The sequence below is a fragment of the Pelophylax lessonae genome (assembly GCF_965119305.1).
Source record: "Pelophylax lessonae genome assembly, chromosome: 6".
In the NCBI taxonomy this organism is placed as follows: Eukaryota; Metazoa; Chordata; class Amphibia; order Anura; family Ranidae; genus Pelophylax; species Pelophylax lessonae.
Genome location: NC_138773.1, coordinates 289374918 through 289399731, shown reverse-complemented (window position 1 = coordinate 289399731; position 24814 = coordinate 289374918). Strand labels below are relative to the sequence as shown.

At 42.0% G+C, this 24814-nt stretch overlaps 1 protein-coding gene across 6 annotated transcripts in view; it reads right to left on the bottom strand.

The window, feature by feature from the left end:
• The window catches only part of LRP1B (LDL receptor related protein 1B), a 2177452-nt gene that overhangs the window by 851754 nt on the left and 1300884 nt on the right, over nt 1-24814 (bottom strand). For all 6 annotated transcript variants that reach the window (XM_082262163.1, XM_082262161.1, XM_082262165.1 and 3 more), the window contains exon 22: nt 5437-5637. In XM_082262163.1, the coding sequence (XP_082118289.1) occupies nt 5437-5637 (201 nt within the window). The remainder of the gene's footprint in view (nt 1-5436; nt 5638-24814) is intronic.

Below are 24814 nucleotides of genomic sequence, written 5' to 3'. Positions count from 1 at the left end.
ACTTTGCCGAGAACGCCAGAGCCTCGGCGAGGAGGTCTCCGGTCCCGCCATCGGGTGCATTAGGAGCAGTGATCAAATTCTGTACAAGCCTTGAAGGGGTCATCCAGGAGAGTAGAAAGGATCCAGCTATAGTACATGCCCTAAACCAACTAGGATCATGTGAGTGCATCTACTATTAAAGTTTTGCACCACACTTCTGGCTCACTAGGCCGACTGCCTGAGACCTTCCATACAGGCAGGAGGAGAGACAGTCGTCACCCTCCTCCTGGGACCTGGTTTCACGCCCAAAGACCCCCTGTCACATGTGCCCTTGGCCTTTATAACACATCCCAGGATGCACCCCTGTTGTGCCAACCCACTGGGATAGTTACAAAAGCCTGTTTGTCACTGGCGGGGTTTCCTCCACTGTCCAACATGGCCCCCTATTGGCTACAGTGGGTACACCTCCCTTAGCCCAGATGAATCACACATGGACACATGCAACAGGCATAACTATTGATCAGGCTCCCCTAATAAGCAGATGGAGCAGGCTATATTTTACCTGCTACTCCCCTGTTAAGCAGGCAGAGAAAACTACTCTCCTTCCTAGCACCTATCTAGGAGGGTGCTACATTAAACCTTTATCCCAAAAGGAAAAGCTGGAGTTTGGCTTTGATTTGTTAGTGTATCTAAATTTGCTAGTTCGTCTTACACTCTGTTCCACCCCAGATTATTAATGCTGCTTTCCAAAAGTGTCCCTGTGCTCCTTCATCCAGAGTGGGACACTGCAAAACGAATGCAACCACCACATCTAATGACTGGTAGGCTGCAATATTTTACAGCTGCAATATTTTACAGATGCACGGGGCAGGTGGCTCCGATTGCCGCCTGACACCCCGCAATCGCTCCCATCTGATAGAGAAGAACGGTCAGCTGTTGTAAACACTGCTGACTGTTCTTCTCTCTGGAATGATCACAGAGTGCCTGTGATCCTTCTATATGGGAACACAGGTCTCTGTGATCATTTCAGAAGCCACTCCCCCCCCCCCCCACAGGTACACATTTAACCCCTTGATAACCCACAGTGTAACCCCTTCCCTGCCAGTGTCATTATTACAGGTACAGTGCATATTTTACATTATTACTGTAGTAATGCCACTGGTACCCCAAAAGTGTCAGAAATGTCAGTCAGGGGTCTGATCTGTCTGCAAAAAAATCCCAGATCTGCAACATTACTAGTAAAAAAAAAAAAAACAATAAAATTGACATAAATCTTTCCCATAGTTAGTAGACGCAATAACTTTTTGCGTTAACTAATCAAAATACGCTTATTGCGATTTTTTTTTACCAAAAATATGTAGCAGAAAACACATTTTTCTTTTTTTAGGAATGTTATATAGCAGAATGTGAAAGTTTTTTTTTTTTTTTTTTCAGAATTGTCGCTCTTTTTTCTGTTTAAAGCGCAAAAAAAAAAAAAAAAAAAAAAAAAACGCACAGGTGATCAAATACCACAAAAAGAAAGCTCTATTTGTGGGAAAAAAAGGAAATCAATTTTATTTAGGTACAGCGTGGCACGGCCACGCAATTGTCCATTAGTAACGCAGTGCCGAATCGCAAAATGAGGCCTGGTCATTAAGAGGGCAAATCCTTCAAGTCCAGAAGTGGTTAAGCAGCTGTATGGATGCGGTATAGCTACAGTACCACTATTTAAATGGACCATAACCAGGACACAAATCATTTAAAAAAAAAAAAATATGTGTTCTGTTCATAGCAACAGCATTTTATTGTGTTTCTAGAGTAGGAAGAAATGAAAAACATTTGCTTCCAGAATTCTCACCTAGTCACCTGGGACACTTTTTGGTAGGATCCTGGTAAAGCCGAGGATCCCAAATCTATATGATTTGCTCTTGCACACCACTGATTGAATTCTTGTAAGATTTGAGTTCCTTATCTCTCCAGGATCCCAACAGGATGAGTGAACTCAGAATCTCTTACCTTTTACATGCTGCTGTTTTTTACTGATGGATCATATGGAATTATGGAATTATTATTATTATTAGTACTGTATAGTACTATTTTTGTAATAAACAGGATTCATTTGGGCCAACAGGTTGCACATCACTTTACAATATAAAGGGAGAAAGTACAATTACAACACAGCTCAATACAGAAGGAATAGGAAGGCCCTGCTCATGGAGCTTACAATCTAAAGGGAGGGGGGGGGGGGTGCAATGAAAGTTATTAGTTGCAGGGGATGTGATCTGATGTAGGTGGCTGAAGTACAGATTTTAGGCTTCCCTTAAAGAAGTTGTATACCCCCTGTAATGTTTGTACCCATATAGGTACTGTAAATATCTACTAAACTTGCACCGTTTAGGAGATATTTACATTGCTTGCAGCTGATGATGTCATTGGCGCATGCTCTCTGAGAAACCGTGCCGTTTCTTTAGAGCCCTGTGTCGAAACCGGCGGCTCCCGCGTGCATGCGCTGGAGTGACGTCAAGCGGCTTTGGCCCTGGAGAAGTCCTAAAGGTAAGCATGGGAAGAGGTGAAGAGGGAACTAGAAGGCAAGATGTCTTGGGAAGAGGGGAGTGGATAATTTGGGGGATATCTGCAGGTGAGGTTGGTTATGTAGCTGGGGGCGATGTTGAGGATGGCTTTGTATGATGTGGCTAGTATTCTGAAGGGTTAGTTAGTAGGGTTAGTGGAAGCCAGTGAAGGGATTGGCAGAGAGGAGCAGAAGTCACAAATCAGTTAGAAAGGTGTATAAGTCTAGCAGCAGCTTTCATTATAGACTGAATGGGAGATAGTAGAAGTAGAGATAGGTAGTGGATAGCCAGAAGTAGAGGTAGGTAGGCCAGCAAGAAGGGAGTCACAATAGTCAAGGCAAGGGCTAACAACGGAAGGAATATGTTGTTTTGTGGTTTGGTAAGTCAGAAATGGGCAAATTCTAAAAATGTTACGGAGGTTAAGGTGCCAAGATTTAGCCAGTGATTGGATGTGGGGTTCAAAGTTCTAAGGTCTAGGATGACCTCTATCGCCCTGACGTGTGCAGAGGGACCAATATTTGTGTTATTGATCTCAATGGTAAAGTCATGATGGGGTGATCGGGAAAGAGGAAATAATAAAAGCTTGGTTTTAGACAAACTGAGTTTGGGGAAATGGTGTGAAATCCATACTGATATGTCACTCTGGAAATTTGTGCAATAATTTGGAGTAATATGGAATAAAAAGAGCCGTTGATTCACATGAACTTAAAGTCCTTTGTGCATAACTTTTTGGTTAAAGATCTGAGCTGAGGGATAGCATGAAAAGCTGATTCCTGTGAGATTTCAGACATTCGTTTCTTTAATACATTAAGGCAATTCAAGCAAGTTTCCTTGTACCTTTTTCCTTGCTCCTGCTGTCCACCCAAAAAAACTGCATTACAATCCACTATGGTTGCTCTATTTGAAATTTCTATTTGCAGCCCCTGCCAGCATATACATTAGAATTCCACACAGCAGAGCAGATAGCTACATTCCCATAAATCTTTGCATTCTTTCTCCTTTCCATCACCCCAGGATGATCAGTTGTATTTACTTATACATGCATCTAGTCTCTGATCTTTACGGCAAAGCCCTTAACTTTACAGAAACACTGATTTTAAAGCAATATTAAACCCAAAAGCAAACATTTATTCTATTGCAATTCTTATATGTGATGGCTGCGTTTGTTTTCATTTCAGGCTGCCTTTCCTTTAATTGTATCTGGTGATCTGGCCTGTAAGAGCCCATTCACATTAAGGTGACACGACTTCGGGGGCGACCTGTGAAGTCGCGTGCACCGCTGTGCACCGCGACTTCGGCGCGACTTGCAGAGACTTCACATAATGGAAGTCTATGCAAGTCGCTCCGAGGTCGCCCCAAAGTAGTACAGGACCCTTTTTCTAAGTCGGAGCGACTTGTGTCGCTCCTATTAGAACGGGTCCTGTACTACTCAATGGACCGCGACATACCGCGACTTGTCAGGCTGCCAAGTAGCCTGACAAGTCGCGCTAATGTGAATGGGCTCTAAGTCTGTTGTTTTTCATTTGAACACGCTTTCCTGTAAATGTATCAGTTAGAGCAACCTTTGTCATACTTTTCAACACAGAGCAACCTTTGAAATAACTTTCCAGTCTCAAGGAACCCCTGCTAAAAATGACTACAAATCATAATACATTAGTGTTATGGTCAGTGGGAAGAATTCTCCTTAGGCCCCTTTCACATGGGTGCATGGTGCATTCAATCAAGAAAAGGAGCATGCTAATTTTTTAGTGTGTTAGGGTTCACTGTCAGGCCATTAAAAATGAATGTGCTGCTTTAACGCAATGTGTCCAAGCCCCTTTCACACGGCTTTCTGATCAGGTACGCCTGTCAGTTTTTCAGGCGGACCTGATCGGATGCTCCATGTACCTCTATGGAGCAGCAGATGTCAGCGAAGACATGTCCGCTGCTATCCGATCCGATCCTGTCCGTGAAATCCAGATGGATGGAAACCCTATTTACGATCCGTCTGGAGGATTGGATCAGATTGGATCGTATGAAAATGGACAGGCGGTCCATTTTCATCCAATCGCCCATAGAGGAGAGCAAGGATCTGACAGCTCCGTCTCTGCAAACTAAGTGGAGACAGACCTGTCATCAACCTGCTCAGTGGGATTTGGCGGATCAATCCCCGCTGAGAAAAACAGAGTCTGCCGAGCGCACCGCTCGTGTGAAAGGACCCTTACACTTGTGGTCATTGGGAAGAATTACCCTCTTATAGATAGCTAAAAAGATGATGTCAGTGGCAACTTATCAAAGAGGCATTGCTCAAGGAACCCCTAGCAACCTCTGGAGGAATGCTGGTTGAGAAACCCTGAGTTAGAGAGTAGAGACAAACCATTTACCACTGACAGAGGTGCTTTCAATGATCAGCCTTTATTTATTCATGTAAAACCTTTATCCCAAAAGGAAAAAACTTGTAACTGCATCATTAACTGAAGTTTGGCTTATTTGATAGTGTATCTAAAACTGCTAGTTAATCTAACACTACCTTTACCCGAGACTGACCATGCTGCTTGTCCAAGAGGTGCCCTCTATGATCCTTCATCTAGAGTGGGACCTCTCTACCAGAGATGTGTTGGCCCAAATCCCCAGGTGTAAACAGAGCAAAAAAGCATAAAAAGAATACCAATGCAGCCACCACATTTCATTTAATGATTGGTAAGCTTCAATATATTAAATTTTTGGCTTTGGGTTTAATATTGCTTTAAAGTAGCAATTTTGTAATTTTATCACAAATATGTCCTTATTATTTAACTATGAAAAGCTTCAAGAGAGAACTAAGTAAATCGTTAAGCAAAATAGAAAACCCATTTACTGATAAAGTTACATATTGCAAAACCGCTTTAAGAACATTAAGTAGAACGTGTCAATTTAGTAAAGAAAGTACCACAAATTTCGCCTTCGTCGGATCCATCGGGACAATCTCTTCTACCATTGCAGAGCTTCTCGGGCTGCAGGCAGATGGAGGTATCGTTAGCACAGGGGAATTTGGGTGGTCCACACAAATAACCTTCGCAATTATCCTCATCAGAATGGTCCTCACAATCAATATCTCCATCACATACCCAAGCATTGCTAATGCATCTCCCTTGGAAAACAGAAACAACACAGTTATAAGATGACAGCATTGGTCGCAAGTTCATATCATATCATATCCTGTTGAGTATTTGACACCTTTATGCCACTATGGTGGCCATAGAGAATTTACCGAACACAGTTCACTTGGAGGTGGTCTATCTAGAAAGCAGAGAATGCAACTTTCACCAAAAATTCACAACTATCAATCACTGTCATTTACAAATCTGAAAGACTTACCTCCAGTGAATGTTTGGCAAATGCTAGATTCACTGGTTTATAAATACACCCTCTTGGGTTAGTGATATCACAAACACTCTGTTAAATTATAGGACACTATCTCGTTAAAGCGGTTGTAAACCTCAGTCATGAAATCTGAACAAAACACATACATCTGCAGTGTGTACTTATCTCTCTCCAAAGCTCTAAGTGTAATTTCTCTCTGGTGCTTCATTCCTCTGTTATCAGAATCAGACACTTCTGACAGAACAGAACTTGTCTATTCACAGCATAGTTCTTCTGCTGTGTGGAGGGGGGGGGGGGGGTGTTTCTTTCCTCCAATCAGCTCTCACACAGTATAAGTGCAATCTTTCTGCCCCCTCCTCTGTGTTCGTAATAGATGAAAAAATGTTTTTAACGTGATCTATAGAAGGGTTTGTTTCATCTCTGTGTATCATCTGAGGCCAGTCACTTCCCTGGGTATATGTGAGGGTTTACAACCACTTTAAAGTTGATTCAATCACTTCAAGTGATCAGTTAATTCACACTTGAAATAAAAATATGTGAACTGCTTTAAAGCCCAATTAAACTTTCAACAGTTTAAATCAACTAAAGTATTGCAATTGCATCAAAACAAGAGGTGTGCAAAGTCTGACAGCTCCTCTTCTTTAGAAAGCAGCCAAAACCTGAGTAGAAAAGCATGACCCAAATCCACAAGCTGCAGAGAGGCCTGCAATACAAGGTTAAACATTGCCATCCCATAACAGGAAGTGCCTGAACAAGAACTTTCACCAGGTATTCTTTTAGTTAAAGCTGCAATGTAACCAACCAGTTCTCATACTTGTACACCCCCTAAAGACCAGAACAATTTTTACCTTGGCATACCCTTGGCAATAAATATATATACACGACTGCACAAATGTTTTAGGCAGGAGTGAAAAAAGGCTGTAAATGAAGAATGCTTTCAGGAATAGAAGTGTTAATAGTTTAATTTTATTAATAACAAATGGGAAGTCAATGAACAGAACAGAAATCCAAATCAAATCAATATTTGGTGTGATCACCCTTTGCCTTCCAAACAGCATCAATTCTTCTAAGTATACTTGCACACAATTATTGAAGGAACTCAGAAGGGCTCTGTGGGGGCAAACCATCATTTTCAGGACTCCTTGTTCTTCTTTACCCTAAAGATAGTTCTTAATGAACATCGGCTGTATGTTTGGGGTCATTGTCCTGCTGTAGAATACATTTGGGGCCAATCAGAAGCCTCCCTGATAGTATAGCATGATGGATAAGTATCTGCCTGTATTTCAGCAATGAGGACACTATTGGTCCTGACCAAATCTCCAACTCCATTTGCAAAAACGCAGCCCCAAACTTGCAAGGAACCTTCCACCATGTTTTACTGTAGCCTGCGGACACTCATTATTGTACCGCTCTCCAGCCCTTCCCCCAACAAACTTCTTCCTGCTACAGCCAAATATTTTATATTTTGACTAATCAGTCCAGAGCACCTGCTGCTATTATCCCCCCCCCCCCAAGTTCTTATGTTTTTGTGCATAGTTAAGCTTTGTCTTTCATCTGCTGCATTAAGTTTCCTTGGCTCACTGCTGTGTTTACGGTCCTCAACGTTGCCCATTTCTTTGTGCTTCTTCAAAAGAGCTTGAACAGCACATCTTGAAACCCCAGTCTGATTTGCCTGGGAGAAACCTTGCTGATGCAGTATAACTACCTTTTGTCTTATTGCTGTGCTCAGTCTTGCCATGGTGTATGAACTGTGACATAAATCTGTCTTCCGCCATCATTCAACCCTACCACATAAGACATATCACAAATAACTTGCCATGCACATGGTAAATGCAGCCAAACTCTGTCTTCCAAGACATTGGAAGTCACTTTGTTCCCCTAGCATCTCAGAATGGCTTCATTGCCTCGATAAAATAGCGGAAATGGAAGAATGAATTCATGTTTCAAGAAAGACACAACAAACCTTTTTCCAACGATGGTCCCATTGGACCCATTTCAAAACCACTGAAGAATATGGGAGGCTCACTAATTAACCCACTACTAAGAACCATATCTATCTGAATCAGGAACCCTACTACCTGTTAACCCGGAACTCTTTGTACTGACCGACGCTGATACTTGTTTACATCTGTCAGATTTATACAACTATATTTCTTTGACACCCTTTAATACGACATACCCCCCTCCCTTTTTTTTTTCTTCCTCCCTTATCCCTTCCTTCTCTCTCCCTTCTTACTTGAACCCTCCTCACGCTCTTTCCCTTCCCTCTTTTTATGCTTATACCGCTGATCAAAAGCCCAATAGAGAGGCAACAATTTCTGAGGATTCTAGCAACCATTACTTTCAGAGGCACACAATTTTTGTCCATTTAGAATACATATATCATACTTAACCTTCACAGGCCCTTATTTCTTTCCCAAAATAAACTATCCGTCCTCGCAGGCTCCACTAACTTACTTCCTACTTATGTTGGTCTCTGCAAATCTTCGAATGCCAAGCCTGTAGTTTCAATCGGAAGCTATTTCTATTTGGAAACACATACACTGTGTTGCTTTTGGCCTCTGAATACTTGACCTTAGCTCTGTTCATGAGTTTCAAGTTGATATTTGTGTTTTTGTTATATTCTTCTGTACAATATTCCTGTACCACATCCAAGTACTGTTTCTTTTTTTTTTTTTTTTTTTTTTACAATATATATAAATACACTTTTTAAGACATATATATATTATAAAATTCATATATATCATTTTTTAAGACATGTATAAATTAATAAATAAAAATAGAATTATAAAGATAATTGTTTTCAGTGATCTTGTCTTACAAAAATTATTTTATTCTGTATGCAATCCATAGGCGTTAGGTAACAAAATGAAAATAAATCTTAATGTTAATAAGAAAAAAAAAATGTGTTACTGTAGATCAGGGGTCTCCAAACCATGGCCCTCCAGTTGTTCAGGAACTACAATTCCCATCATGCCTAGTCATGTCTGTGAATGTCAGAGTTTTACAATACCTCATGGGATGTGTAGTTCTGCAACAGCTGGAGGGCCATAGTTTGAAGATCGCGGCTGTAGATAAACAAATCTGGGTAAAAAACAATCACCGCATACAAGGTAGCAATAATAGAAGGAAAGTTTCAAGCTGAACATTAGGAGAAGATTTCACAGCTCCTCAAAAATAACAAAAACAATAAGTCAGTGCAGCACAATTAGACTCCGTTCACACTGGGGCGACCTGTCAGGTTACCTGGTCGCCTGACAGGTCGCCTGCCATAGAGTAGCTGTGGACCCGTTCTAATAGGAGCGACACAAATCGCTCTGACTTAGAAAAAGGGTTCGGAGCTTCTTTGGGGCGACCTGGAGCGACCTGCATTGACTTCAATGATATGAAGTCCGTGCCGGCCGCTCCGAGGTCGCGGTGCGAGCTGCGCACCGCGACCTGTGAGGTCGCCCCGGCAAGTAGCGTCGCGCCAGTGTGAACGGGGTCTAAAAGTCCCCTCCCTCAGAGGGGATGTTACAGATTGTCCACAAATCAACAGAAAACTCCAATGACACCAGAGTGAAAGGACAGAAAACGGAGCACCTAAGGTGATACACCACCACCACCACCAAGGAAAGGATTGGCCGCTTACCTCAGACCCCTGAGTGAACAGAAAGTTCTAACAGGCTTCCCCCCCCCCCCTCATGGGTATAAATGCTCAATGGAGTCCGATACCAGAAAGCAGATACACTCACAGGTCAAATATGAAAGAAACATAGAGGACTGATAGTGCTCTCTGTAATTCAGTAATTTATTATGTGTAGATAAAATGCTCACATTAAAAACACTTGATACTTTGCATGCAAATACACACTCATGAACATCCAGGAGAAAAAGTACAGCGCGCTCTCACTCGAGCCAGGATAGTGATGGGTGACATCAGTTACAGCAGCTCCACCCCCGTACATGTTACATCCAACGGGATAGCAGCAGGTGATGCCAGTTACAGCATCTCCACCCCGTACGTGTTACCTCCAACGTGACTTTGTTAGTCCCGTTGGACGTAATGCATACAGGAGGTGGAGCTGCTGTAATTGGCATCACCCGCTGCTATCCCGTTGGATGTAACACGTACGGGGGGTGGAGCTGCTGTAACTGACATCACTCACCACTTTCCTGGCTCAAATGTGAGTGTGCTGTACTTTTTCCCCTGGATGTTCATGAGTGTGTATTTACATGCAAAGCATAAAATGTTTTTAATTTGAGCATTTTATTTACACATAATAATTGGCTGAATTTGAGTATACAGACAGCCTGTTAGACCTTTCTGTTCAATCAGGGTTCATAAGCCTGAGGTGAGCATCCAATCTTTACCTTGGTGGTGGTGGTGTGTCACCTCAGGTGCTCCGTCTTCCGTCCTTTCACTCTGGTGTCAATGGAGTTTTCCATCGATTTGTGGACTATCTGTACCATCCCCTCAGAGGAAATGGACTTTTATTGCACTGCACTGATTTATTGTTTTTGTTACTGTAGATAAAACTGTAACTTGCACTAAAATTATGAGTTTGGTTCAAAGCATTATAAAGTTATTTACAAATAAAATATAAGCAGTTTCTTTTTTTTTGTTTAACTTTTCATTTTGACAACCGTGGATTGCTGATACAAGCTGTGGGGAGAGCAGTAGGGGAGAAGAACAGAATGTAGCACATGTCCACATGTGGTCAAAAAACATTGAAAAATGCTTTATATTAAATTATAAAGATGATATAGAAGTTTAGTGATTGGCTTTACTTTGAAATAAATAAATATTTCTATCCTGACAGTTTCCCATTAAAACACTCAGAGCAAAAATGGAAGTACGTTTTATTTGCAAAGCGCACACAGCCAAGTGGATTGCACTTACTACAAAAGGACTTGATACAAAGTGGGTCACTTAAAATAAATGTGCACTATAGGCCATTGCCTATTCTCACAGGTAGGTACTAAGAACCTGTTGTGAGCTTTCTATGATATCAAAGGCAGCTGAGAAACACATGCGATCCATCATTGCATGGCAGTAAATTAAAATCACCTCTACAGAAGCATTTATTCAGTGGTTTCCATTAGTGTTCATTCAGCCTCAGATTGCTTTGTAGGGATCTATACAAAACCACGAAAAAAAAAAAAATGGTTTTGCATGTGTGTATGATATTTTTTATGGTATTATTCTTTTAAAGGGTCAGCACATCCATCATGATGTTTCGCTTTGTGATAGACACTGAAAAATTAAAACAGAGTTCCAGCCTTTTCCTTGTTTATTAAAAGTCAGCAGCTACAAAAAGTGTAGCTGCTGACTTTTAATATACACACACTTACCCGTCCCACGATCCAGCGATGCGGCCGCCCAAAGCCTCAATCCTCTCCCTCTGGTTTCAGCGGTGTTCTGCCGAAAACTTCAACTTGCCAAGATATCCAACGACATTTACCACTTTAACTTTAACCACTTTACCACTAGAGCATTTTGCTGTCTTACGTCTGGGCCACTTTTTGCGATTCGGCACTGTGCGACTTTAACTGACAATTGCGCGGTCGTGAGACGCCGTACCCAAACGAAATTTACGTCCTTTTTTTCCCACAAACAGAGCTTTCTTTTGGTGGTATTTGATCACCTGTGCGATTTTTACTTTTTGCGCTATAAACAAAAAAAGAGCGTTTGTTTTGAAAAAATAACAATATTTTTAACATTTTTTATATGAAATTACCCCAAAAAAGATGTAAAAATCAAAATTTTTTTTAATTTTTGGCCAATTTGTTTTCTGCTACCTATGTTTGGTAAAAAAAAAATCGCAATAAGCGTATTTTTATTGGTTTGCGCAAAAGTTATTGCGTTTACTAACTAAGGGAAAGATTTATGTCATTTTTGGTGGGTTTTTTTTTTAACGGGTAATGGCGGCGATCTGCGATTTTTTTTTTGCGGGACTGCGACATTGCGGCGGACAGATCGGACCCTTGACTGACATTTTTGACACTTTTGGGGGTACCAGTGACATTACTGCAGTAATCAGTGCTATAAATATGCATTGTTACTGTAAAAATGACACTGGCAGGGAAGGGGTTAATTTTATTGGAGAGGGAGGGGTTAATGTATGCCTGGTGCTTACTGACGTGTGGGGGGGGAGGTGACTGTGTGAGACAAGGACAGATCGGATGTCCAGCTATGCTGAACAGTCCGATCTGTCACTCCCTGTCACTGAGGAGATCCGCCCGCTCTGTTTACACAGGCGGGCGGATCTCCAAACTGGATTCCCCGACGATCGGGGCAGAGCAGCGGCGATCGCCGCTGCTCCTCCCCTGGCCCGACTCCCACTGTGAATGAAAACAGCGGGAGCGTGCCTCCGGCGGCGCGCGAGCGCCGCCTACAGGGGGAGGAGTCTGGCGACGTAGGTCTACGTCGTCAGACCTACAAGAGCCACTTTGCCGCAGTAGTACTACGGTACTCAGCGGTAAAGTGGTTAATTCTGGTGAGTGTACACCAGGAATAATTGGAGATTTCGACCACTTGGTGTTTTTGCACAACACCCACAGCCTATACATTCCAGTATAGGCTATAATTAGTGGAGATTGTTAGTCCACCTGCTAGTTGTCGCCACCATGGAGGCGGCCATGTTTTTGGTTACTAGCGGACGGACTAACAATCTGCACTAATTATAGCACCTATGGGAGTGTATAGGCCAGTGATGGTAAACATTGGCACCCCAGATGTTTCGGAACTACATTTTACATGATGCTCATGCACTCTGCAGTGTAGTTGGGCATCATGGAAAATGAAGTTCCAAAACATCTGGGGTGCCAAGGTTCGCCATCATTGGTATAGGCTGTCGGTGTGTCATGTGAAAACACCAAGTGGTCGAAATCTCCAAATATTCCTGGTGTACACTCACCAGAAGTAACATCGTTGGAAATCTCGGCAAGTTGGAGTTTACGGCAGAACCCTGGCATCACTAGTGTGGGCACCTGCCTGTGACAGCTTGCAGACTCACAGCCGAGTGCGTGCTGTGCATGTGCGAGTTGTGCTGCGTGTCTTGTTTGGCCGGCAATCTTCTGGGATCTGTGACTTGTCCAGAAGATTGCAGGGAGGGAGGGGGAGAGGAAAACTTCCGCTCTGGGCGCTAGGGCACTCTGAGAGGAAGTGGAAGCGGGTACCTGTCAAAACTAGGTACCTGCTCCCCCCCTAAAAAAAATGACATGTCAAATGTGGCAGGGGGTTAGGACTACTTAAAGCGGAATCTCCACTTTTCGGTGGAACTCCGCTTTTAAGTTGAGCCAAACCCTTTTTTGAATAGGGTGGAGGGAAGCCGGAACCTCGGTCAGGTTTTTGCTATTGTTTTTGTTCCTATTGAAAAGTATCCCCCTCAATTTACTGCACCAGAGATAGAACAGGAACTATCCAAGATGAGGGGAAACATGCAGCCTCATCATTGGTAGATATCCCCTCCAGGAGCAGAGAGTGTAAGTGTTGCTGATTGGAGCACAGAAGTTGTGACTGTGCATGGGGTGTGTCTGACACAAAGCTCACATATGGTTCAGTGGCCTTGATATTCAGTGTACTACTAGGGAATGGAAGGTTGGAATAGGGTTGGAATGGCTATAAAAGAAAACTAAAAAAATACTTTTTAAAAAAAATGTATGCACCGTATCTAAATGTATGGTTTAAAAAAATTGGTTTCATTTGAGTTCAATAAGACTTGATAATTAGTCTTGTGGCTAAAACAAGAGCTTCACCCTTGTGTTAAAACTGACTTCTGGGCTGGTGTAAATGAAGCACTCACCCCCAAATAGGCCTGTTGGTTTTGCCCCAACCTCCTTTTCTAGTTTAGGGGGGCAGCAGCCAGACACCCAGTATCATTCCCTCTTCAGGCTAAATGAACGATCTAAGGGTTGTTTTTCTTTTAAATGTATTGCTCAATAACCGGGATACGGTGTAGGGAGCAGTTGGATACTCCAGAAACCCTGAGCAACAACAAATTGACACTCCTCACTCTGTAGCTACTCTTTGGAGAAGCTCCTTCAATGGTAGCCCCAGATATGGACAGCACTGAGACACCATATGCAATGTCCCAGACCAGGCAAGCTTTTCGCGGCCAGAGTGTTTTTTGCACACGTTTAAAAAATAATTTTATCCCTAAAGATGATGTAAAACCCCTAAACATTATATATTTTCTGAAAGCAGATACGCTAGAGACTAAAATAGTGGTAGTTCCAATTTTTTATGTCACATGATATTACAGCAAAGGTCTAGGAAACACAAAGTGTCAGTGAAAAACACACTAAAGAGAATTGTTGGGCAAACAAATGCAATAAATTACCCAAATTTTTGGTAAGATACAGTATAAAAGACGAGGCTGTGCCAAGGAAATATATGCCTAACATGCCAAACCTTAAATGTGTGTGCACCCATGAAATGGTGACAAACTTCTGTACTCTATATTTTCTATAGGCGACGCTTCAAAAGCCCCCTATAGGTATCAGTTTAGTGGTACGGAGGGGGTCTTGTGCTAGAATCAGGGCTTTTTTTCAGCGGGAACGCGTGGGAACGCAGTTCCGGCACCTCCAGGGGGTGCTGGAAGGTCAACTGATGCTGGCTGCTTGGAGATCTATTGTTGCTGGACGGGGATCTATTTTTGCATGGCGATCTATTGTTGCTGGTGGAGGATCTTTTGATACTGAGGGTTAATTGTTGCTGGAAGGGACCTACTGTTTAGGGAGGGGTCTACTGTTGCTGGCTGCTAGAGAGTCGATTGATGCTGGCTGCTGGGAGATATTTTTCTGCTGCTGGGGGGGGGTCTATTGCTGCTGGCTGTGGGGGATCTATTTTATTGCTTTTCTTGTTAGCATAACCAAATTCCATACATTCCGATACAAAATTATACTTGCCTCTATATTCTCTAAAAGGGGCTGTACTGGAAGCTGGGTAGGGGGTGGAACCAAGGGTCAGTGCTCGGAGCTGGGTAGGGGTGGAACCAAGGGTTAGTGCTCAGAGGTGGGTAGGGGGCGGAGACACAAAGTTGATGATAGATTAGGAAACAGCATGCAATGTCAAGCGGCAGCTGCCAAAGCCAGCAGAACATTAGCATGCATAAAGAAAGGGATGCATTCCAGAGATAAGACTATAATCCTTCCACTTTATAAAACTCTGGTCCGACCGCATCTGGAGTATTCCGTCCAGTTCTGGTCGCCATTCCTCAGGAGGGATGTGTTGGAGCTGGAGAGAGTCCAGAGAAGGGCAACTAAACTAATTAGGGGATTGGAGGACCTTGACTATGAAGAGCGTCTACAATCGCTCGATTTATTCTCCCTGGAGAAGAGACGTCTTAATGGGGATCCCAGCTTAGAAAAAAAGCTGTTCATTCGAAGGGATTGCATGAGGACTCGAGGGCATACAATGCTATTAGAGGAGAAGCGTTTTAACCTCAGGCAACGCGGGGAGTTCTTTACTGTTAGGGCAACAAGATTGTGGAATTCTCTACCACAAGAGGTGGTTTCTGCGGGTAGTATGGTGGCTTTCAAAAGACTCTTAGACTTACATCTCAAGGATCAGAACATTCAGGGGTATGTGAGATGATTACAGCCAGCCACACACACCTACACAGGTTGAACTAGATGGACTATTGTCTTTATTCAACCTCACCTACTATGTAACTATGTAACTATGTAACTTAGAAGGAGTTCCTGCACCTATTCTCGGAGAAAAAAAGCCCTGGCTAGAATTATTGCTCTCACTCCGGCATGCACAGCAACGTGTAGCATACGTATTCGTGCGTAGGCAACCCCAACGTATGTGTTTACGGCCATACAATCATATATGTAGTGGTGGAGGGCTTTAAAAAAATTGGGGGGGGGGGGATTTATGTGCTTGGGTGTAACTTATTGTTTTGCAATTTTTTTTTACTTTTTTTATCGCATAGGGGACAAGAAGTCCCCTATGTGATGGTTTTTAGGTGACAGGTTCTCTTTATTGAAATATGCAGGATCTAAAATACCCTGCATGTCTCATTTGGACTCCACTAAATGTTTTTCAATGCAGATCACATTGCAAAACATACCTTTCTGACTAAGCTAGTCGCGGGACACCTAGATGCTGACCCGGATGTGACGTCATGAACATCGCTTTCCAAGTCACAGCAATAAGGGGATGGGAGCAGACGTGTGTCCGCTCTTCTCTTTCCCCGCTGCTAACGGCACCCGCCATGTCAGTCCTGGGCCCGCAGATGGGTAAGCTGAGCCCTTGAGGTGTGTGAGAGCAAATCGGGTACCTGAATGCTTTCACCTGACAAGCAGGAGTCTGCCTGGGGAAGGTGCTACATAAAATTGAGGTCAAATGCTCCTTTTGCCAACAGAGTTTAAAACTTGTTGTAGCAGAGTATTTGTACCTAACTTGATCCCCACACACAAAACATGCATTGAACCCATGCGGTGCAGGAGGAGGGAGGGGGGCAATGTATACAGCAGCCCACAGCTGGACTTTAAAGCTTTGAGAATTGAGCCGTTTGCAGCTCTATCCACAGTTCTGTAAAACAAAGTCCATAATAATGCAATAAATTAATTGATGCACAACAAGTACATAAATAAAAAAAAAAAAATAAATGGTATATAATTGAAACACGTCTAATAAATAAATGATCTGACATAAAATATACCATAAAGTTCATCTCCATTTAATTGCTTTAGTCACATTAAAACACTTCTATAATGACATTCGTTGTTCTCTCCTTCATGTCAGACAGGTAGAGAGAAGGTTTGAGCCTTGTTGACATATGTTTCATTTCCAATATCAATCACTGTACATGTACTGTACATCTCCTGTATAAAAAGGAAGAAATCCAATTGTCTAGTACTGGAACTATCACATTTGAATTACAAATGGTTTTACCACACAAAAGAAACGAGACGGAAAGAGTAGGTTTTTCTCCAACAAAAGCAATTCACTGAAGTAAATCAGCTTAATTAAATATATTTTTTACTTCTAAGCATCTAAGAAAAGTAGAATAGAAAATGTAGCCCTGACTCCACTGGGGACAGAACTATTGGTAAGATTATTAATACTGAAAGTAAAAAAAGCCAAATGATCTTTCATTTGACTCTATTAAAGTAATCCACTTTATTTATTAAAGGCCTGTACCATCAAAAACTGTTATTTCAGTCTTGGATTGAATCCCCTGCAGGTTTTCATATCAATCAGAAACTACAATGGAAAAACTTCCCTGCAATAGTTCTCTCCATTACCCAAACAAGGCACCAGCCAAGGTGTAGCCTTAGTATAGCCGGATTCCCCAGTTGCTAATTGAACTCACTCAATGTAGTTTAACTTATGGGGAATACTTCCATCAAGGGCTGTAGCATATGGGCAGAAGTAAACATTCTCAGTCTCACCAAAGGAGTGATAAAAGAAGCCCACATGTGATAAATATTTTCCAGTAACCAGACAGGATAGAAACATAGGAGCTTCCATTGCTTGTTCCTTCCAAGAACAGGTTCACAGTCTCTCATTATGACCCTTGCTTGTTGACTTATGGATTCACTGGCCCAGGCCAATGCTACAACCAGTAAAGTCACAAATACCAAACTGTATAATTGTGCCAATGACTCACTAACTAATGACAAGGACAGGAAGTGAACTGGGCCAGGAAGAAAGGGAAATCTCCCCCCCCCCCCAATAGCATTAAAACCTTACATGAGCTCTAACCCTTCCTCAGTCTACCCAGGACAAAATAAAAAGTTGTGCCTGAAATTGGGCTACATTGTCCCATTGACCAATCAATGCCTTCCACCCTCCAGCAAGTTATACTCATCAATCTGCACTCCCTCACCACTTCCCTGCTCCAACAGAACCCTTCTGTTTCTCTAATGGAATGGGGCTTCCTGGTATGGAAGAGCATGTGACCTTCCCCATCATGACAATACCAATTAAGCCAATCACTAGGCCTGAACACCATCTTTTGGGAAAGGGCAGGAACATTATCAATCTAGTTAATCTACACCCTCCCACATTGAAACTTATCCAAGGGGGGCTTTTGCAGTGGCAAGGTCATGAGGGAGAAAGATTGAGGAGCTTATCATTTTGGGATTGGGCTGTCCATAAATACTGCCGCTTTGCCCTTAATCGCCTTTTTTTTTTTTTTTTTAATCTATTAATTCTGCAATGGCAGCATTACAGCTAAGGTAATTACAATTTCAGAAGAAGAAAATGTCAGAAATGGCACCTTCCAAAGGATTTCTTGAAAGGCAACACTCTTTTAAACAAGGGGTCTCTTGGCTCTCTGTAGCATCGGGGAGGTGAGATTCTTGGATGTTCAGAACATCAAATACGAGCTTGGCAATTTGCAAGTCTCTTGTAGGTCTAGTCTATCACTGCTGAAAGTGCTGAAGATACGCTTTCCCTAAAAGCCCTGTAATACATCATGACGAGCCCTAAAGCCGTGAGTGTTTGCAGATGCCTGCTGGTCCTCTTTTAGCAATAAAGCAGCTACATGAATTGATCTCCAGGTGCCACTAAGTTAGTTTTGGCTGAGGAATGTTTCTTTTAAAGGGAAATTACAAAACTACAGTAAATGTTCTATAAATACCCCTTTAAAGTTAATACTATAACATTTATGTGAAGATCATTTTTACCAAAAATGTTATTTTACTAGATTGCCAATGTAGGTTTCTATTATTTTTTTACATCTATAGATTTTTAGATTGTTTGTTTCAGGGAGTCGGTCAGCTTCCCTGATTAACAAAGAGATAGATAGGCTGATACTTGAAATGTGTGCTAATAAATTAATTCTTGTTGCCCATGGTAGCCAATCAGAAAACTTGTCTCACTTTAAATTTTTATTGTTGTATATGGGCAATAATAACTTTTCAGGAATAGCAAGTATGTACCAGTGCTATATGGCCAGTGTAGTTATCATGATGCCATTGACATGCCATAACTCTCTTTTGTACAAGGCCTTCCCTTAAAGTATAGCTCTACTCAACTGTAAAATTAATCATGTTAAACCTCTTTCACAAATAAAAAAGTGCATCACTTAAATGATCTGAAACTCATTCTTAGAATAATTACCTGATGTTCTTGCCAGACCAAAGGCCCTCCTTTTGCAGGTTGACAACACTGTTTGGCCTGCAGTGAACCCAAAGCAACTTTGTTACCTTGAGAGCCGCAGTAACAGCTTGAACTACAGAACTGCAGTAAGGAGCATGTCACCATTGATAACCCTCCCCTTAACTGCCAAACAGCACTATTCATGTATTCAACAGGGTGCCCAAGGTTTGGAGCAAGCAATGAAGGGCACCCTGTTAGACCCTGGCTCCAGTGGACTGAATACCCCAGTGGTTCCTGTGATGATGTCACTGGGGAAAGTAGAGAATGTATTCACTTGTTGGAAAGCTAATTATATTAATAAAACTAATGGGACCTGGACTTCATGCTCACCCCCACTTTTCAAATATGCAAATCAACAAGCAAGAGAAAGGGGAATTGGTATCAGGTTCCCGATGCAAAGGTTATAACAACAACATTTAAACATTTACCTACACAAGTATACCTCCAAACTTTCTAAGAGAATCAGGGGCACACTACTGTATAGCACAACATATACAAGTAAAGGACACATCTCTGACATGCCCCTGTTATGCAAGGGGAAAAATTAATACCCAAAAACTGATTGGTTAAGGCCACAATCACACCTGTGCTTCTGGCCGATAGTGAGCAAATTTGAGACAATCATCGGAGGTCCCAGCAATAAGCTGCAGGAGGGAAGCAATAGGAGGCTGCCAGCTTCTGCAGCTAATTGCAATCACAGGCATGTAATCGCTATGTGGGGATTACTTGCGAGTGATTGGCCCTGGACACAAACTGTCTGCAGATCCCTCGATTTTGATTTTCTTTCTTTTTAAACGGTTTTTATTGAAGGCAAAAGAAACATGGTACAGTAACATGCAGTGGAAAGATTAGGTACATGCCGTGATATAACAAGTCACAGTAAAATATAGAACTACAGCATATAACAGTCAAGTAACAGGTAACAATGGGATGCGCATAAGAGATCGACTCGGCGTCCCGACTGAGAAGCAGTAAGGGTACGTACTAACTGTAGGTGTGGCCGAGGTCACAATGCGTGGATGGACCCCCACATAGAAGTGGTCTCAACCAAAACAAAGGTATATCACTTAATTAGATATGCCAGGAGCCGAGTGGGGAGGGGGGGCTGGGTTGGCAGGGTTGGGAAGAAATCAGGGTAGGTAGGAGAGGGTCATGGGGGGGGAGGTAACAGCAGGTACCCGGAGGAAGCCTCAAACCCCCCAGGGGCCCAGGTGGGGAAAGAGGGCCGGAATGGAGGACTCCCAATCAGGTGAGTACAAGGCTGTCGTCAAGGCCTGGTGGTAGGCAATGGTCAATCCAGGGCCTCCAGAGCCGTTCATAGGGGGTCAGTTTATCCAACAAAATTGCTTAAATTTTAGCATGTAGCATGGCTTGGGTAACTCTGTGTAGCATAGCCAGATGACAGAGCGTGGGGGTTTTGCATGCTTTCACGATGGTTTGCTTAGCAGCAGTCATGACATAGAGGTAGAGTTTGAATTGAGTGAGGTTAGGTGGCTTGAGATTCAGGAGAGCAGATGCCGGGTCAGGGGCAAGAGAGGTGCCAAACATGGTAGACAGGGTATCGTGTACTTTGGACCAGAAGGCTCGCACCCGATTTTGATTTTCTCTCATCTGCTCGCTGTCAGCATAGGTGTTACACAGGTGTAAATGTTGCCTAAACCAACGTATACTTTTTTCACCTCTACTCTTCTTGTATACTAGCTTCTGGAAATAACAAATGCAATAATTTAAAGGTTGGCTTTAAACTTTAGTGCAGTACTCAAAAATGCAATAAAGATCCAATTAAAATGACAACTTTAGTGCAGTAGAATGCTTTTGGTAGGTATACAGAATTTTTTTTTAGAGGTCTATACATGTGTTCAGTCTTATCTGTCTCTTGGCAGTTCTGTGACCCAGCTCTCTGGACACCATATCTGATAGTTTTTAAAGCGTTTTCCATAGAAATTCTTGCAAATTTCTTTACAAGGTCTCCCAGGTCTTTCCTCAACCTTCCCTAATTGCTCAGCTTGGGACTGATATGCAGAATGTGATAACACATGTGCATGTCCTATTTGTATACATATACTGGGCAGCATGTCTTTGGAGTATGGAGAAAACTCACAGAGAGCATGCAAATGTTCCTGGCTGCGATTCAAACAAAGGATGGTAGTTCTGCATGCTATGAGTGCTACCTGATAAACTGTTGTGCTACCCATAGAAGTTTATACATCAGACCTGTAGGCAGTGTAGTGCAGAGACAAGCAAAGCAGCAACAGTTCACAACCAACACGGTGGGAAAGTTCCCCAGCCGGGGTCACACTCTGGTTCCAGTAGTGTAAGAGGAGCAGGTTCCAGCCAGAAAGACAGCATTGTGTTTTGGGGGAACAGAATGCAGCCTGGCCATCTAGTGCCCAACCAGGAAGGTGTCCAAAAGAGATGTGACCCTATGCTTATCCTCTTCATCAGGAACCTTTTCCTAACTTTAATACTGACCCTAAAAGACAGGGTACCTGTCCCTAGTCTGTCTACTTGCAAAAAGCATGCCAACCCTGCAAGCCAGGGTCTTAAATAGGCTCTGGTTGAGCCATGATGGCTGCTTGAGTCACATGGAGTGGCAGCATCCAATGGGATAGCTTCCCCAGTGACCTTGGAAACCATAGAGGAACCTAGTTCCTCTTGACTTCCTCTTCAACAACAGTGCTGCTGTGGAGAGTGCCCCCTGTCATGGAGAAAGTAGACCGCACCTGCCTGTAGACCAAAATGAAAGGCAACTCAGAATAGAGGGACAGGAGAACTTGGTTTCAAGTAGGACTCCAGAACAAAATATTCAAAGAGGTGTTGGGAATTTGTACACCTGCATGTGGAGGAAGGAAAACTTCAAACAAGCCCAATAGCTCTGGCGAGGCAGCTCCCGTACATAAAAACTATCTTCAATTGGCGCCAAAAAGTAGCTTAAACTATAAAAATACACAAAGGCGCTCCAGACCAAAACCAGATAAAGGAGTGCAAGATAATTTTATTTGCTGATAAAAAAAATAATATAAAAAGTCAAATATATTAAAAAAAATTGTAACCAACAATTACAATTTTCTTGGGCTTTTTCACTCTGTTTTCAGAAAGCAACGGCAATGAAAACATTGTCAACAAAAAGGCTTAAAATCATAAAAAATATGTTTAACGGTGGATTAATTTCTACTAACAACATAAAAAAATGATTTATTCAAGGACTCGGGCATGGGTTTTCACAGTTATACCAAGCAGTGAAGAGGATAAACAGCATCTTGTATGATTTAATGCAAAGTTTCAAAGAACCAAAAGAAACAAAAAAATTGATTTCTCACCAATTGCTGCTTCAGTGAATTTGTAAAACCAGGTATGGCTTGTATATTGTGTCAGGTCAATTGCCTGGTAAGTCGCATGGGACAAAGACAGGTAGTAAAAGAGTACTCCAAGGCACAGTTAGTCTATATACAGCTCCGACACTTTAGAAGTGCTTCAGAAGAGGAAATAAGAGGTTGTTGTGAGGACAGCCATCACATCTACTATGATAACACGACTTGTAGGGCAAGTCCCAAACTAGGCTAACTGCTCCACAATCACACAGCACAAATGTTGGTGTAATTAGTGCAGCCCCTTAAATGAATATTCAAGCATTCTCATTATTTCTAAATTGCCCACTGGCAGCAAAGATTTCCCTTAACGCATCCCAGATCATGCAAATGGTAATTTAACTAAATAGACTTTTTATTTTAATTCTAATATTTTTTTTTCTATTGAAATAATTATATGAATGCCAATAATACATACTATTTAACCTTTAGGTAATTAAAGGGAATGTATAGTCTTTTCAATTATATGTTTGCGCTATATTTGTAAAAAAGATCAGTTTGAGGTCATGTTATCGGAGTGTGCAAATAAAGTAGATCTAAACTTTAACTGTATATCATTTAATTTTCTAAAGCACTGTGTATCATAACAAAAAAAAATCTATTTTTTTTTTCATAAAACCCTTTATTTTTTTAATTCATTATTTTGCATGTTATTGCTGATCTCTACCAGCCTTTTCTATTCACTTTCTGTCTGCATACACTTGCTCCAGTGTCTTTTGCACATCACTGTTTCAGACCAGCTTCCTGATGTTGACAATGGCAGACATGTCAGTGCAATGTGTGTTGACAGAGCCACATGTAGGCTCCACCGGGTGTGCATGGGGTAATATTTTCATTTTATGCATATATATATATATATACATATACATATACATATATATATATATATATATATATATATATATATATATATATATATATTTTTTTTTTTTTTTTTTAATATATCATTATCAGATTTAATATATCATATATCATCAGAATCATTATATAACTCCCTTCCACTGAACCAAGGGCATCAATGTACCGGCCCTTTGGGGGTGCATCATAAAGCTGCCCTGGGCTCACAAGAGGTTAATGCAGGGAATTGACGTGGTGCCATTCTCTGTGAAACTTAAGATCTGAGGAAATAAAGAACATATGATGTCATGCAACAAGACTGAAGAAGGAAGAAAAAGGCGGCGGAGGAAGCAGTAGAAGAGACAGCTCAAGGTGGTGTAATTGCCTGATGACTCACACCGGTGCATGCCCCGGCTCACCTCCTTGAAAACTTGATAAAGGAAAAGCAATTGGCAGCACTCCAGGTTGAGTCAAAATCCAGATTTATTGACTGGACATCCAAATATGATAAACATGACAAGGTAGACACGTTTCACACACTGACTGTGTGCTTAATCATCACTGATAAGGTAATGATTAAGCACACAGTCAGTGTGTGAAACGTGTCTACCTTGTCACGATTGTCATATTTGGATGTCCAGTCAATAAATCTGGATTTTGACTCAACCTGGAGTGCTGCTAATTCCTTTTCCTTTATGAAGGAAGCAGTATATGAGGCGCTGGGGGGGGGGGGGGGGGTACCTGGATTTAGCACCTAAACTTGAGCTTTAATGTTTGTGTAGGGTAATATGTAAAAGATTAAGCTTGCTGGACATTAAGTTCAAGAGCTCATGTTTTAGGCCTTGAGATTGACAGAGATCTGCCATTAAAGTTGCCAGACAACAAACGCTGCTGTATCTATCTATCTCACTTTCATGAAAGAAGCAGCATTGGCTGTCATTGTTAAGACGGCCATAGACGGTTCAAATCTCAGCTGGTTCCGCAGGAACCAGCCAAGATTCGAACCATGTATAGGCAGGCTGAATTCTCCCCCAGCCGATCATTCAACTTGGGTATAACCAGCTTGTTGGATTTTACATGCAATTATTGCCAGTGGCTTTTATATCTGCTAGCAATAATAAGTGTGTTCTCTTGGTGGGGAGGTGGGGGGAGCCACAATAGCTCTGCAGGAGGGATTCCCCCATTACCACTGACTGTGTTGTTGGGGGAATCAAGCAATTTTCTTTAATGCAATCTGTGGTTAGCAGGAAAGAAAAACGCTCTATCTATGGCAGGCTTAAGGCTGCAGAGATAGGCCTTGTTTTAACAGCAAAAGGGTCAAGATCACAACAGACATTCAATGGAGGATTAGTAGCATGCAAAAAGCTGCTATGCACAAACAAAATGTGGACCCACTACTAAAAAAAGTGCCATCCCAAATGTGTAAATACAAAATGAGTACTGTTCAGTAGTGTGCAAAAGTTTTAGACAAAAGTGAAAAAATGCATTTATGGAATGGAAAATAAAAGAAACAGAAGAGAAATCCAAATCAAACCAATATTTGGTGTGACCACCCTTTGCCTTAAAACCAGAGTCAAATCTTCCAGGTACACTTGTATACAGTTTTTAAAAGAACATGGCAGGTAGGTTGTGGAGGT